The sequence below is a fragment of the Suricata suricatta genome, unplaced genomic scaffold (assembly GCF_006229205.1).
Source record: "Suricata suricatta isolate VVHF042 unplaced genomic scaffold, meerkat_22Aug2017_6uvM2_HiC HiC_scaffold_181, whole genome shotgun sequence".
Taxonomy (NCBI): domain Eukaryota; kingdom Metazoa; phylum Chordata; class Mammalia; order Carnivora; family Herpestidae; genus Suricata; species Suricata suricatta.
Genome location: NW_021862771.1, coordinates 82,975 through 97,543, shown reverse-complemented (window position 1 = coordinate 97,543; position 14,569 = coordinate 82,975). Strand labels below are relative to the sequence as shown.

Here is a 14,569-nt window from a genome sequence, read left to right as displayed (position 1 = left end):
GGGCGCAGTTCAGAGGTTCCCACAACCTTGACAAAACCACCCTCAGCTTGGTTTTCAGCATTCACTTTAGCTGCTTTCACTTTGCTTTTTTATATCCTTTGTTGGCAGAAGAACTGCTGTGTCTTTTACAACAATCAAGCACATGCGGGTTTTCCGGGAGCCCCAACGAGCACTGAGCAGCGGGAAGGAGAGTCTCAGGCAGAAAATCAGGGCCCCGGGACCCGGGGTCAGACACGGGCATCGCGGCAGAGTTCGCCCTCCTGCACCCATCCCCACAGTTAAATACAGCCACACTTAATACCAGCGCCAGAATGATTTGTGTTACACGGTTTCAGGGTTTAAAAGGCACACGTAAGAACTGGCCTAAGAAGTCAAAAAGGTAGGAAAAATCTTTCCTTAAAAGATGAGCACAAAATTCTAACGAAAGCCCACATTATTTTAGTGACTCTTAGAAGACCTTACTTTATATTTGTACACACTCCAGCAAATACTCAACTGTGACGATTATATAAATGACGGTATTTACAGATACTCCATCCACCTCCCTCCCTGTCCAGGGCATATGTATCAGCCACATAACACACCAACTCACACTGGAAACCTAATTTGTTTCCTCTACAGGCTGTTTCTTGTCTTTTCAGTTCAGCTTTTGGAATGAGAGCCATCTGGTACCTGATCAGATAGAACATCCAAAGGAAGAGAAAATGTCGGTGTAAAAGCTCTTGGTCTTGACTAGAAGACAAAGATACAAAAACGCCTCCTACTCAGTTTAAATCAAGTTGGGGACAGCAGTGGAATGTCATTCACTCAACGGACGCTCCCGGACTCTCCGAGGGTCCGTGTGAGGTGTGCGGTGAGCTGACTTGGCCTTGTCTGCCTTCCCCGCAGGCAGACGGTGAGCTCCGTGGGGACTGGGACCCCACCTGCTGTGTCCCCCACCTGACCCAGAGCCTGGCACACAGAAGGTGCCCAGCAGTGGTCAGAGAAGGAGTTTAAGTTCAGCGATGTGTGTTCTTTGAGGAACTGACTGTCTGCAGGGGGATGGCCACCAAATACACGGCTCGGGGCCCAGATGCCCATGCTGGCAAAACCCTCAGGATGCCGCACACCCCTCAGCCATGCACAGCCCTCAGCCACACACGGCTGGTGCCTCAGTCAGTCTTGGACTGGCTGGCTTGGCAGTGGGCTGTCTGGAAAACTTAAAAAAAAAAAAAAAGGCCCATAGAATTTTCTGAAAAGTATTTCTTTCAACGTTCCTTGTCCATTTCGGAGCAGAGTAAGTCCCTTCCTCCTGCTGGTGCCTCACAGGGAAGCCTCCGTGTAAACACTGTCACCACAGAACATCAGAATAGAGTTTATCTGCGCTTCTAGTCTAAACACCAAAACAATCCTGTTCTGTTTGCTTTAAACGGTAACTGGGTTAACATCCAGTGAGAGAGTTATGCCCTCCTGTCTCCCACACCCCTCATTCATAAAAACTGAAGGGGCCTGAGTGTGACACCAACGATGCCGGTTTTCTGTGCTGGAAGACTTAACTTTCTAGAGGAGGCTCAGAGTAACTCTGTGAGGGTTGGCAAGGACGGGCCGCTACTGGAATTGTAGCCTGCAGTGTGGCACGTCCCCCCGGCGACCTGCGACTCTGCCGGAGGCTCTTGGTCAAGTGCCCGAGGCCCCCTGTACAGTGCCAGCCCGTGGGAGAAGGGGTGCGCCGAATGCAAACAAGGCAGAACAATCTTTCCCCAGAGCAGGTTTCCCAAAGAGAGACCCTGCTGAACAAGAAAGAAACCTACATGGAAATAAATCCCTATCGGTTTTCCTTTACTTAAAACAAAACAAAACAATCCTCTTTGATTGGGACACGTGTGCCTCCGATCTCGAGGTCATTCTCACTAAAGAAGATAAACAAAGTCCTGCTTTGCCTTCTCTTGGTGACGCAGGTCCGCGGTGGCACCCCGAGCTAGGCGCTCATCCCAATGGAGTGGACGGCATTCCTCTCAGTGACCTACTCCTTTTGTTTTGTTCAAGTGAGACTGTGGTTTTCTTTAACTTCCCTTTAGCTAAGGGTGTCAAAAACCAACGGTTTTTGGGTTCTACTTCCCAAATTCTGACCTTGCAGGAAGTGATGCCCACCTGAACGATGCCCGCCCCCCAAGCCCACGCCCTGCCGGGAGGAGCACCCCAACAGAAGCCTTGGGGATGTGGCTCGCCTCCCCCGCTTCAGCACAACGACCCTGCTGCCACTCAGGGCAAGCCAGCTCTCCTACCTCGTGGCTTCCCCACCGCAAGCGCGCCTCTCTTCCACGGGCCCCTGACCACTCCCCTCCTCCTCAGAAATGCTGAACCCCTTTGATCACATGTATTGGGGGAGTGAACGGTTTCTGGTTATTTTATGTTCCTTCCCGGCTACAGGCTGCTCAGAGGCCCCTTATTTTTGCGTTTCTGCTTTGTTCAGGCTCTGGGGCTGAGAAGGCCCTCACGACCGACAGGATGAGCTCCACTGCTTATATCTGTTAGACGACCCAGCAGAAAGAGCCCCCCCCCCCCCAAAAGCTGGCTAATTATTTGACCGCCACCCAATATTTCATTCTAAGACATTCAGCTTTGCTATTCTCTGAGAAACCCTATTTCCAGGCTAAGCGCCCGGTGGAAAGGTCCGACACACTCCCACTCTCTACCAGCCTCACGTTCAGCCCTGTTCTAACCACTGCGGGTGCCTCTGTGTCAGGCTCCATGAGGCGTGGGAAACAGGAAGACATGATATTAGCCCTCACGAGGTTGCCGTCACCAGGGAAAACAGACAAAACCTGAGTCACTGCTGGACCAATTCCCAACTCACAACAATGATAAATACCCAGAAGAAGTACAAAGTGTACCCCAAAGTAGCCTATTAGCGAGGGAACTGTTTAGGGGTGAGTTCTTATGGTGACAGTGGTGAAGATTCTGGAGAAGCAAAGAGAGAAGAAAACCTCACTAAGATTAAGATTCTCTCCGACTAAACGCATTTTGCTATTTATCAGCTAAGACTGAAAGTGTCTCGTGTGAACGCTGTTCTCTCTCTAGTTGGGTCAGTGACTATTTCGGAGAACCTGAAGGGAATGCACACAACGAGTCTCACGTATCACGGCCGTACTGAGCGAGAGTCTCGTAAGCACTCGTAAGCCTGTCTCCTGGGCAGGGATGGAGGAAGTCACATCGTGATTATAATGCACACCTTCCTCCATGGTAGTCTGCCCTCCAGGGAAACCCAACGGTGCAACTCCGGGTCCAAGACCCTGCTGTGGTTCCTCAGTGCCTCCAGCAGAGAGGTGGCCGTTCTGGCACGTCTGCAGGATGACGGGGTGGGCCACACCTCCAGCACTGGGACACTTGTGCAGAGCTGACTAGCGATGTCGCTGGCCCGGCTCCCCAGACAGGCTCTGCACCACTTGAGGGCAGGAAACTATGCCTTATTTATCTCTGTGTTTCAAGAACCTAGCCCAGTGGCCAGCCTGATGCAGACAGCTGATCATTCTTGGCTGAGGAGGAGGAAAAGGTGTGACTGGACGACGGGAAGCTGGGATCTGTAACAGTTCACTTATCTTCGCTCTGTCGGGCCCCAGCTCTGGTTTAGTCCTGTTTAATTTCCTTGTCCACTTTTACCTGTGTATTCCATTAAGGAAAAACTGAAGGGTCATTTCCAAGCTTAGGAGGGTTCAAAAAAGACAAACTTGGTAAGTTTTTTTCTCCTTTGATTAAAAAAAAAAAAAGGAGGAAGCTAATGACAGAAGTTCATTGTTATTTTTGACTATAGGTGTAAATATGAAAATCCCTGGTTAAAAAGAAAAGAAGAGAAATGGAATGATGTATATATTTCAAGATAGTAGACATTTGAGCACATTTGTTATTATTAAGAGTTTTTATAGGGTGGCACTTGGTTGTGACATATTCTTAAGAAAGGCTGGGGCTGGGGTCCCTGGGTGGCTCAGTCAGGTAAGTGTCTGACTTCAGCTCGGGTTACGATCTCATGATCCATGAGTTCAAGCCCCACGTCGGGTTCTCTGCTGTCAGCACAGAGCCCGCTTCAGATCCTCTGTCCTCTCTCTCAGCCTCCCCCCTTGCATTCTCTCTTAAAAATAAACATTTAAAAATATTTTTAAAAAGGGGGGGTGGCCAGAGGTGGCATCTTCAAGGGGCGACAGACTGGCAAAGGTGTTGAGTCCACTTGTTGAAAAATAGAAAAAGTAGACTGTGAAGAACTAAAAATTCATAAGCTTAACAACAGCAAAAGGAGAAAAAGTGGCTAAATTTTTCTGTGGCCATATGTTAGCCTATATAAGATGTAATAAGAGATGCACATTCTTTCTTAGAATATTCTGTTTTCTGATCTAGAAGAACTCTAACTAAAATTCCTTAAGTATTTTTTTTACCTGAGAAAAAAACAATAGTTTTCATTGTTTTTGACTTAGAAAATTATTAAGTTTCCTACTGCATTAAAATGGCAGGACTCTGATATTTAAAAGATACAGCACATGTAACTGAAGAATTAAACATAAAGCGGTTTTGTTCATCCAAGCTATCTTACTATGTTACTAAAAGACAGTATTTTAGATAGTGTCTAGCTTCAAAGTAACCAAGAGATTATATATTAACTATATGTTTCTAAACACTACGGTATATGACCTGAAAGCAAGAACATTTCCCCTCTTTTACAGGCCGGCTAGCACCTTTCACAAACACCGCCAGGAGTCTACATCCTAAACAACGGCAGGGGAGAATCTGGGGTTCAGGGCAATGACAGTCTGCGATGGCCATTCTCAGGAAAATCAAGAAACACAAGAAACAAGGTTTAGAAAATCAGTGAATAAGGAAGCGTATGTTAAAAACAGCCTCTCACATATTTACATCTTTTCATGCCCGAGCCAGGAAGAAGTTAATGCTGTTTAAATTGATACTGACAACATGCTAACCTGGCGTCATTCTGGGAGGATCAAGGAAAATGACTCATTAAAACACCCGAAGACTTCAATCACACACATTCTCCTCCCTGTTACTTTTGACACCTTTCTCTCCCCTCAAAGTGCCAACACTAAGAGCTCTCTCACCTTTAACACCTCATGTCCTTAACGGCTGCTCTGAGCAATGAGACTGGTGGTTCTAGCACAGTAAGTAAACGGTAGTGTAAGAGAACTGTTACTTTTTACTTGAATTTGAGAGCTTTAGCTTATTTCTCAACATGTTACCATAAATATCTTACAAAATGAGTTACTGTGCTTTATTTTCATAGTTATGGGGAAAACAGTTTTCTAGAAATTCTCTAGGGGCACCTGGGTGGCTCAGTTGGTCAAGTGTCTGGCTCTTGGCTTTGGCTCAGGTCAGATCTCTCGATTTTGTGAGTTGAAGCCGCACATCATCAGCTCTGCGCTGGCCCACGAGTCTGCCTGGGATTCTCCGTCTCCTCTCGCTCTGCCCCTCCCCTGCTCAGGCTGTTCCTGTCTCTCTCAAAATAAATAAACCTAAAAACATTAAAAAATAAATTCTCTTAACGGAAGTGGAAGAGAACGGGCTCCTTCCTCCACCTCTCAGTCCTGAGGAGGCATGAAAACGGTGGGTCTGAGTGAGCAGGGGTGAGGGGAGCTGGAACAATTCATCAGGCACATTCAATGGGTTTCTTTCCAGGGTGTTTACTGGCCTAATCCAGGGTGGCCATGGGAGCTCTGCCCAGAGGCCCCTCATGAGTTCCAGAAAAAGTCAGGACACGGCTTTGCCACACAGACTGGGGGCCCTGGGTCCAAATGACCTTTATGTACTCTGGGGACAGGGGAGGTGATGGCCTGGATGGTGTGACCAGCTAAGAGATGCTGCCCCTGACTTGTTTGATGAGAAGAAAACAAATATGTAGAAGGAAACTTAAAAGTGTCGTTACTACAATGCTCTAAACTTCTTTCATAGATTTAACTTTCTAGTCTGAAATAATCTAAAAACTTAGAGGAAAGTTTCAAGTATAGTACCTAGAACCAATTATTTTTCATTCAGATTCCCTATTACTTTGCCACATCTGTCTGTCTGTCTGTCTCTCTCTCTCGGCCAATACGCTTCCTCACTTATTCTTCCTGAAACATGAGATTAAGTTGCACATACCGTGTCCCTTTACCCCTTAGCACTTCACTGCGTGTTTTTCAAGAACAAGAATATTCTCTCTCCTAACCACAGTCTGTGTAGATACCAAATCCCAGACACTTAACATTAATGTAAAACTACGATCTAATCCACAGTCCAAGTTCATCAACTGGCTCTAAAATGTTCGTTCACCACAAACTTTCGCACTGCACTTCCAGGACAGAGTGCAGTCGGATCACGTCTGACATTTTGTGAACGTGCCTTCGTCCCCTTCAATCCGCGACAGCTTGCAGCGTGAGTATTGTTGAAGAATACGGGGCCGTATTTTACAGACTGTCCCTTGAACTGGCTTATCCGCTTTCTCCTTATGATGAGAATTATGGGCCAGTTCCTGGAAGATGTGCCTGGGGCCCTTCCAGGGCGTGCCGCCAGCCTCTCTGCTGACTCTGATACCGTGGTGACGCTGGTGTCCAGTTTCTCCACTATATGGTTAAGTATTTCCCTTTTGTAACTAATAAGCAACTTTTGGGGAGATACTCAGAGATTATAGAAACGGTCTCTTGTTCAGATATTGATGATTTGTCCCTGAGTTGATTTTTACTGATAGTTGCAAAATTGTAATTTTCTAATACCATCCATAACCCTCTACTTACTACTTTACATCCCTTTCCCTTGTGGACACATATACCCATATAAATACTTATCTCCTAACATCAGCATGGACTGCCCCCCTGCCGAGTGGATTATATTAAGTACGGTCCTTACTTATTTTGATACCCAAATCGGATATCCTTGGGACCTGATCCCTTAGTTATGGGAGCACTTCCTTAGTTCCTTGCATGGCGGTGCAGGGTCATCTTGTTCCTTGCCAACCCTGGGCCTGGGCCCCACCATTTCTCTCAAGAAGCTCGTTTCTGTCAGTCGGCCAGCATTATTTGGAGACTAGATCAGGGCGGCACGGGTGGTCAGTGTTACTGGGGTGCCTTTGCTTCTGATTCCTTTAAGTAGACACAGCTGAGACACATGGGTACACACACGTGTGCGCGCGCACACATACACACACACTCTCTCCTACTAAATCACGAGTGTATGCTGATACTTCTAATTCCACTCCAACCCGACAGCACCCCCTGGCTCTCCCGATGCCCCTATCCTGTGTGTGTATTTTCCTTCTTCGACGGTAGGAGCAGCCCGTTTCCTCGTTTGCTCAAATCTACAATACAACCAACATCACTTCAGAGCTGCTGTACTCAGACTACTGTGAAAACGAACCTGGGAAGAGCTTAAGATTTCTTTGTTCTTTTTTTTCTTTAGACTGAGGATATATTATGTTCAAAAGTTACAAAAATGGATTCTTCCCTCTCTCCTATGTTATGCATTAAAATACAGTTGAATCTTTTATTTGTTTCTTTCTGGTTTTACACCTCCCTTACTGTTGCTCTGCTTTCTGAATATGTAAAACACGAACCTGATCCCTAAAGTCAAACCACACAAAGGCTCTCTCAAAGAAACAACCCCCCACCCCCAGTCCCGTTGTCTCCGACCCCTTACAGAGAACAAATGTCAGTAGTTTCCTTTATGTATAAAGTATTACCGATTTCAAATAAGTGGTCACAGTGCGTTTTTCCCCCTAAATCATGCCTTCCTCAGACTTACAAGACCCCTAGTAACTAATAAAGCCCAAGTGTCTATCATGATTAGTGGTTTAACTTTTCTCAAGATCTTTGTATTCATATGCTTGATTATTTCAAGTCTTGTTTGCCAAAACTCTTTAAGTCTGAAACACAGGTTTAGGGTAAGAACCAGTGTTACCGATTACCTGCTCCTCAGAAACCTCTAGAGGAGGAGATGCTTGTTGTTCAGACCGCCGACCATCCTGGTAGTTTACATTCCGTCGCTGACGTAAAGGAGGGAAAAGACGATTCCAATTGATCATTCCTCCCTAAAAAGAGACCAAGACACAATGATCAGACCCAGAAGGAGAGCCATCTTATCAATGCTTGAGAGTGTGTTTTCCTGCCATGAGCTCACATGTCCAGACTGGGAAATGAAAGGTTATACTGGTTCTACTGAAGGCAAGCAGTCCACACCCTAAAGCATCACACCACCCTTCAGTCACCAGGATGAAGGCAATGGCCTGGTGGGGGGAGGGGCGGGGGGCGGTACACAGAGAAAGATGCCACCAGAGTTACTTGTGCACCTTGGCTCTGGAAGGCAGTGGAAGACGCGTGCAGACCTTCCCAACTTCAGCCTCAGTGGGTGCCCACTGCCCCGCTCCATCTCTGCTGCCCTGAGCGGCCCGGGGCTTTGCCAGCTGTGGCCGGCGAGACATGGAGAGCAGCCGGAGCTCCCACAGCAGGTGGTTAACACACTCCTTGTCTTCCCTTCTCCTGATCCTTTTCCTTCTCCTTCTGCTTTAAGTAACTTCTGAGCATGCACACTCGAGTAGACTACAGGCAGAGATGAAACCCCGCTCAAGGGACAGGGCGGAGAATAAGAAGGCAAACCCACACACACAAGAAGTTTGGAAGTAAGGATCAGAACTGTTCTCGTGAGTGGCTCTAGGGATAACCTGGATTGAAGGCAATGTCATTTTTTGCTTATTCTATGTCATCAATGAAAAAAAAAAGGCCACCATGTAAAGGAAGATGTGTAGTGTGATGCTTTTTAAAAAAAAAATCCATGGTTTTAAGGGCACCTGGGTGGCTCAGTTGGTTAAGCGTCTGACTTCTGCTCAGGTCATGATCTCACAGTTTGTGGGTTAAAGCCCAATGTCAGGCTCTGTGCTAAGAGCTCAGCCTGGAGGCTGCTTTGGATTCTGTGCCTCCCTCTCCCTCTGCCCCATCTCTGCTTGTGCGTGCGCTCCTCCTCTCTCTCAAGAATAAATAAAAATTTAAAAAAGTATAAATAAAAGAATAAAAATCCATGATTTTAGCTATCTGCCAATATTTTATTTATCAATTTATACCTTCTCTATTTCTAGATTTAGGAAAAATTATAGACTAAGACTACTATGAATGTCTAAAAATGCTGGACAAAATAAAAGAATATTTGACTTGCACAGCTGAACACGAGAGGAACAAATGGAGGCCCCAGGGTCCTTAAAACACGTGCTGGAAAAGCAGAAGAGTAAGCAAGCAAGCTGCAAGCTGCCGGGGGCGGGGCAGCCGGGGGGGGGGGGCACACCCTGCTGACCTAGAGCCACCGCGGTTTCACCATCTACTAGGTTTAGGAGATGAGGCCTGAGTATGAAAGAGGCAGCGATGCTGAGCTTAGCACCTGCGTAGAGGCACGACCCTCACATGGCAACACCCTCGGTGGGCGAGAAGATGAGAAGAAACAAACCCGAAAGGCGATCTTTCTGAGGGAGAAGGCAGTCATTTTGGCCCACCTGAGAATTAAGAAATGAGAAATGAGAAATCTGAGGTTGCAGTTATATTAAATATGTGTTTTAAGAACACATCAAAAGTTACATAAGAACTGGTTCTGGGACAGAGTTGGATAGATCTAAGGACCAAGCAAAAGCAAATGTAAAATTACTCTAGAGGGCCATCTCTTATCCTGGGACTACATGGGGTTTATAGCTAAAACTCCAGGTGGGAAATACTTAGAACCCAAAATTCAAAACCCATGAGGAAAAAACCCATCATAAGTAAGACTCAGTGTGTACAATAAACAGCAAGAGATCCTTAGTGTCTAGGAATCAGAAGCACCGGCACTTGGTCGACAGTAAAGGAGACCTTACAAATCAGTAGGAAGAGAGCAAATGGGACAAGTGGCCATCTGGAAAAAAGATAAAATTAGACCTTCACTTCATATCATCTACAAAAATAAGTCTGTTTAAAAAATAAACTTAAAGATTTAGATGACACCAATACATGGAAAGACACGGACTGGAAGAATAAATATGGTTAACATGTCTATACCACCCAAGCCGTCTACACATGGAATGCAACCCCGATCAAACTACCAACAACGTTTTTCACAGAACCAGAACAATCCTAAAATTTGTGTGGAACCACGAAAGACTCCGAACAGCCAAAGCAATCTTGAAAAAGAAAAGAAAGCAACACAAAACTGGGGGTACCTCAATTTCAGACTTCAAGTTCTATTACAAAGGTGTAGTAATCAAAACAGTACACCAGCCCCAAAATGGACATATAGATCAATGGAACAGAAAGCCCAAAAAAGAACCCAAAATTACATGGTCAATTAATATTTGACAAAGGAGGAAAGAATATGTGATGGGAAAAGTCTCTTCAACAAATGGTATTGGGGAAAATTGGTCAGCTACATGCAAAAGAATGAGAACTGGACCATTTTCTTACACCATACACAAAGATAAACTCAAAATGGATTAAAGACCTAAATGTGAGACCTAAAACCATACAAATCCTAGAAGAGAGCACAGGTGGTAATTTCTCTGACATTGGCTATAGCAGCATTTTTCTAGATAGGTCTCCTGAGGTAAGGGAAATAAAAGCAAATATAAACTACTGAGACTATATCAAAAACAAGCTTCTGTATAATGAAGGAAACAATCAGCAAAACTAAAAGGCAACCTACTAAATGGGAGAAAATATTTGCAAATGATATATCCAATAAAGGGGTAGTATCCAAAATATATAAAGAACTGATACAACCCAACACCCAAAAGATAATCCAATTAAAAAATGGGCAGAAGGCATGAACAGAAATTTCTCCAAAGAAAACATACAGATGATCAATAGACACATGAAGAGATGTTCAACATTACTCATCACCAGGTATATGCAAATTAAAACTACAATGAACTATCACTTCATACCTTTCAGAATGGCTAAAATCAAAAACACAAGAAACAAGTGTTGGTGAGGATGTGGAGAAAAAGGAACCCTCATGCACTGTTGGTGGGAATACAAATTGGTGCAAAGTTAAAAATAGAACAAACTTACGATCCAGTAATTGCACTACTTGGTATTTACCCCCAAAATATAAAAAACTAATTCAAAGGGATACATGAACTTCCATGTTTATTGCAGCATTATTTACAACAGCTAAATTGTGGAAGCAGCCCCAGTGTCCACTGATAGAAGAAAAGATAAAGAAGACGTGGATGTGTAGATTATATATGTGTATGTGTGTATGTACACACACATATATACACATACAGATGTACATATATATATAACTAATAACCAGAATACATAAAGAATTAATGAAAAGAAATAAATGACTTATGAAAGAAATGGATAACACACAGCTAAGTTTTGAACAACATGAGTTTGAATTGTGTAGATCCACCTATCCTCAGTTCTTGATAAACACAGTATAGTTGTGGTATCGGTGGGCTTCTGGTCAACAACAGACTGTCAGTAACTAAGTTTTGGGGAGTCAAAAGTTATACATGGATTTCTGACTGTGTTGAGGCTTGATGCCCCTAACCCCCATGTTGTTCAAGGGGAACAATTTACACAAGAGGGAACCCTGAGTCAATAAAGATAAGAATAGACGTTCGACCCACCAGGGTTAGGACATGCAAATTAAAATAGCAATGTTATTTCATACCCACAAGACTGGCAAAAACAAAATGTCTAAAAATACCAGGTATGGGGATGGTGTGAAGGAAATGGGGCTCGTGTACTGTTGGTGAGAGGAAAAGTTGGACAAACATTTTGGAGAACAATGTGTCCAGATCGAGCGTAACTGAGGACCTTCTATGACCCAGCAGTTTCACCTCCGGGTGGCTACAAGTGCCTAATGGTGCATTTATGACGATGTTCTGTGAAGCACCGATTAGAATATTAAGTAAGAAAATGTAAACAATGCAACTGTCCTGAAGTAAACTAATAAATAAACTAATAAATGGTTCTACTAGAGAAAGGACTATTATACGAGCAGCCAGAATAAATGAACTAGATCTACCAGATAAGTCTCCAAAATACAATTTTGAAAGAACACAGAGAGCTGTATGAGAATATAGCGCTTACATGAATTTTAAAAATACTCAGAATAACAGTAAACTACTGAAACTACTATGTGGATATATACTGGCAGTGATTTTGCCCCCCAGGGGATATGTGGAAATGTCTAGGGGGTGGGAGGCATTTCTGGTGGGGGTGGGAGGCGGGGGACCCAATGGTGGTGCTGTGTGTGGTGGGGGCAAGGGCAGGGACGCTGCAGGGATGTCCTATAATGCGCAGGACAGCCTCCACCAGAGAATGGTCTGGACCAAAGTGTCCACAGTGTCTAGGATGTGCTCTACCGCAAAAACATGTGCTAAAGACACAAACAGGCACAGGCTTAGACCCACCCACCAGCTGCAGGACAGCGGGAAGGACAATGAGCCTTTGGTTGAAACTGTAACATTTTATTTCTTCAAAGGGAGTGAGAGTGGAAGAGCAGGCAAAGCAAAACTGAACCCTAACCCCCTGCTCCTGTGATGGTGAAAAAGTGCTTAAAAAGCAGAAAGTTAGCGGAGCTCTCGGCGCTAGGATGTTTTGGCACTCATCTGGTCTCGGTGCAGGTTAACTCCGAGACTCTACAAACAGGAAACGTTTCCTTCACTTTGTCTTCTTCAAAAGCAACAACCACATATTTAAAAGAGGAAAAAGGAAACAGCTTGCATTTTGAACACCATTTTATGAAATATGTTATTAGTCGGTAAGAAGATTTTCAAATAAAATAAAATTTCTTGTGAAAATTGAAAAAAATGACTAATTTCCCAGCTGAGAATAGTAAGTATTTGTAACCTTTTATTAAGTGGCATCACACGGATTGGGACTGCATCTCTAATGGCTTTGGCAGGCTTCAGGATGGGGACGATCAGGCGGTGTGTACAGAGAAGTGTCTCCACGGAGAAGCTGGGTAGGAGGAGCTCACTAGGGGCTTTCTGTGGGCAGCTTCCAAGGCAGGGCACAAGCCAGGGGCAGGTGGAGCCCATGATCTCCTCAGGGGAGCACAAGACATCCGCAAATGGAACAGGTCAGGAGGCAAGGTGGCACATAATTAAAAAGGAAGCTGAGTGGCATCAGTTAAAGGGCTCGGAAGGTTCAGAGTGGGCACCAACCAATCACAGCCAAGCACGGGGGTCAAATGTCAAAGCAGATGGAGGCTCAGTTGAATTTTAAAGGTGAAGATGACCTCAACAACAGAGAGGAGCGCCACCATCACCCGCTCAGAGATAGGGAACTGAAAACAGGTTTCTACCTCTTTCGAGGGGCAAGGCGGTGCTAACAAGTCGTGACAGAGGAGGAAATGGCAGAGGAAGCGGAGTGACTGCAAGTGGTCTTGAAGGCCAAATTACCTGGGTTCAAATCCAGTTTTCTGGATCTGAGGCTCAGTTTTCTCATCTGTAAGATGGGAATACCTACACTTACCTCATAAGGATGTAGGAAATTGTTGGGGGCCGCCAAGTTTTCTGTCTGCCTCAGGCAAGGATTATCACTCTCCTGAGAGTGAACCAGTAAACAAGATTTGCATCTAGAGGCTGGAGACTGCCATTTCCTGGTCAAAATAACTTTGGCATCTGTCATGCTGGGCCAGACTGGAGTGGCCAAGGTGCACAAAAGATCAAAACCGTATTTTGGATTATTCAGTGCTAACTCCCCCCTTCCCAGTATTGCTGAGGCAAATCTGGGCATTTCTTTTGATATTCATTTGACTCTGTTTACCTGGTAACTGACCTTGGTCAGCTGCTTTGTCTTCCTGCCTTGAAACCTTTATAAGAGACAGTTTTCTGAATAAAGCTCTCTCTCTCTCTTTTGCCTGATCGGAAACCATGAGTTGTGTCTTTACTCTCTGTGCGTCTCCCTCTCCTGCCCCCTTTTTCTCTCCCTCCCTCAAGAGAAGGACCCGCGACGGAGGCGCGCTCAAAGCCGGGACCTGGCGCCCCTAGACCTGGCGAGCTAGCACACCGCGGCACCCACAAGTGCCGCTCCAGCCTGGGATGGAAGCGGACGGGGCGGACGAGCAGGCCCCGGCCGCCGGGATTAGACAATTGGCGCCCAACGCAGGGCTCAGTGAAGGAACGCGACCCTGAGTCCGGGTTAAGACAGGAAATAAATGAGTTGATACAAGTAAAGCATTTAAAACCGAGTTTGAGAACTTCTAAAAGCTTATGTACTTGCTATTACCACCATCTACTATCTGCATTGTGTGTTCTTTCTGGTCTGCCCAACTCGACTGTGGAGCCTGCGGCGCCATGATGGGGTGAGAACGGTACTCCCTACAGCTCAGGGCAGCCTGCACTCATTCTCCAGTCAAGGAGGCGTTTTGCCAAAGAACAAAATGAAGAACAATTACAGAGTGGACACAATGGGTGTGATGGTTCAGAGCAATTCAGATTCTTTCTGGAAGCACTCTCATCTTACTTTGAAAAGGCTGGTCACTGGATGGGCGCCTGGGTGGCTCAGTTGATTAAGTGTCTGCCTTGTGATTTCAGCTCAGGTCATGATCTCATAGTCCTGAGACAGAGCCCTGCGGAGGGCTCCCT

General features: G+C 45.4%; 1 protein-coding gene across 2 annotated transcripts in view; it reads right to left on the bottom strand.

Moving 5' to 3' along the window:
* The window catches only part of LOC115284741 (ubiquitin-associated domain-containing protein 2-like), a 71,185-nt gene that overhangs the window by 5,756 nt on the left and 50,860 nt on the right, over nucleotides 1-14,569 (bottom strand). For both annotated transcript variants that reach the window (XM_029931228.1, XM_029931229.1), the window contains one exon: nucleotides 7,916-8,038. In XM_029931228.1, the coding sequence (XP_029787088.1) occupies nucleotides 7,916-8,038 (123 nt within the window). The remainder of the gene's footprint in view (nucleotides 1-7,915; nucleotides 8,039-14,569) is intronic.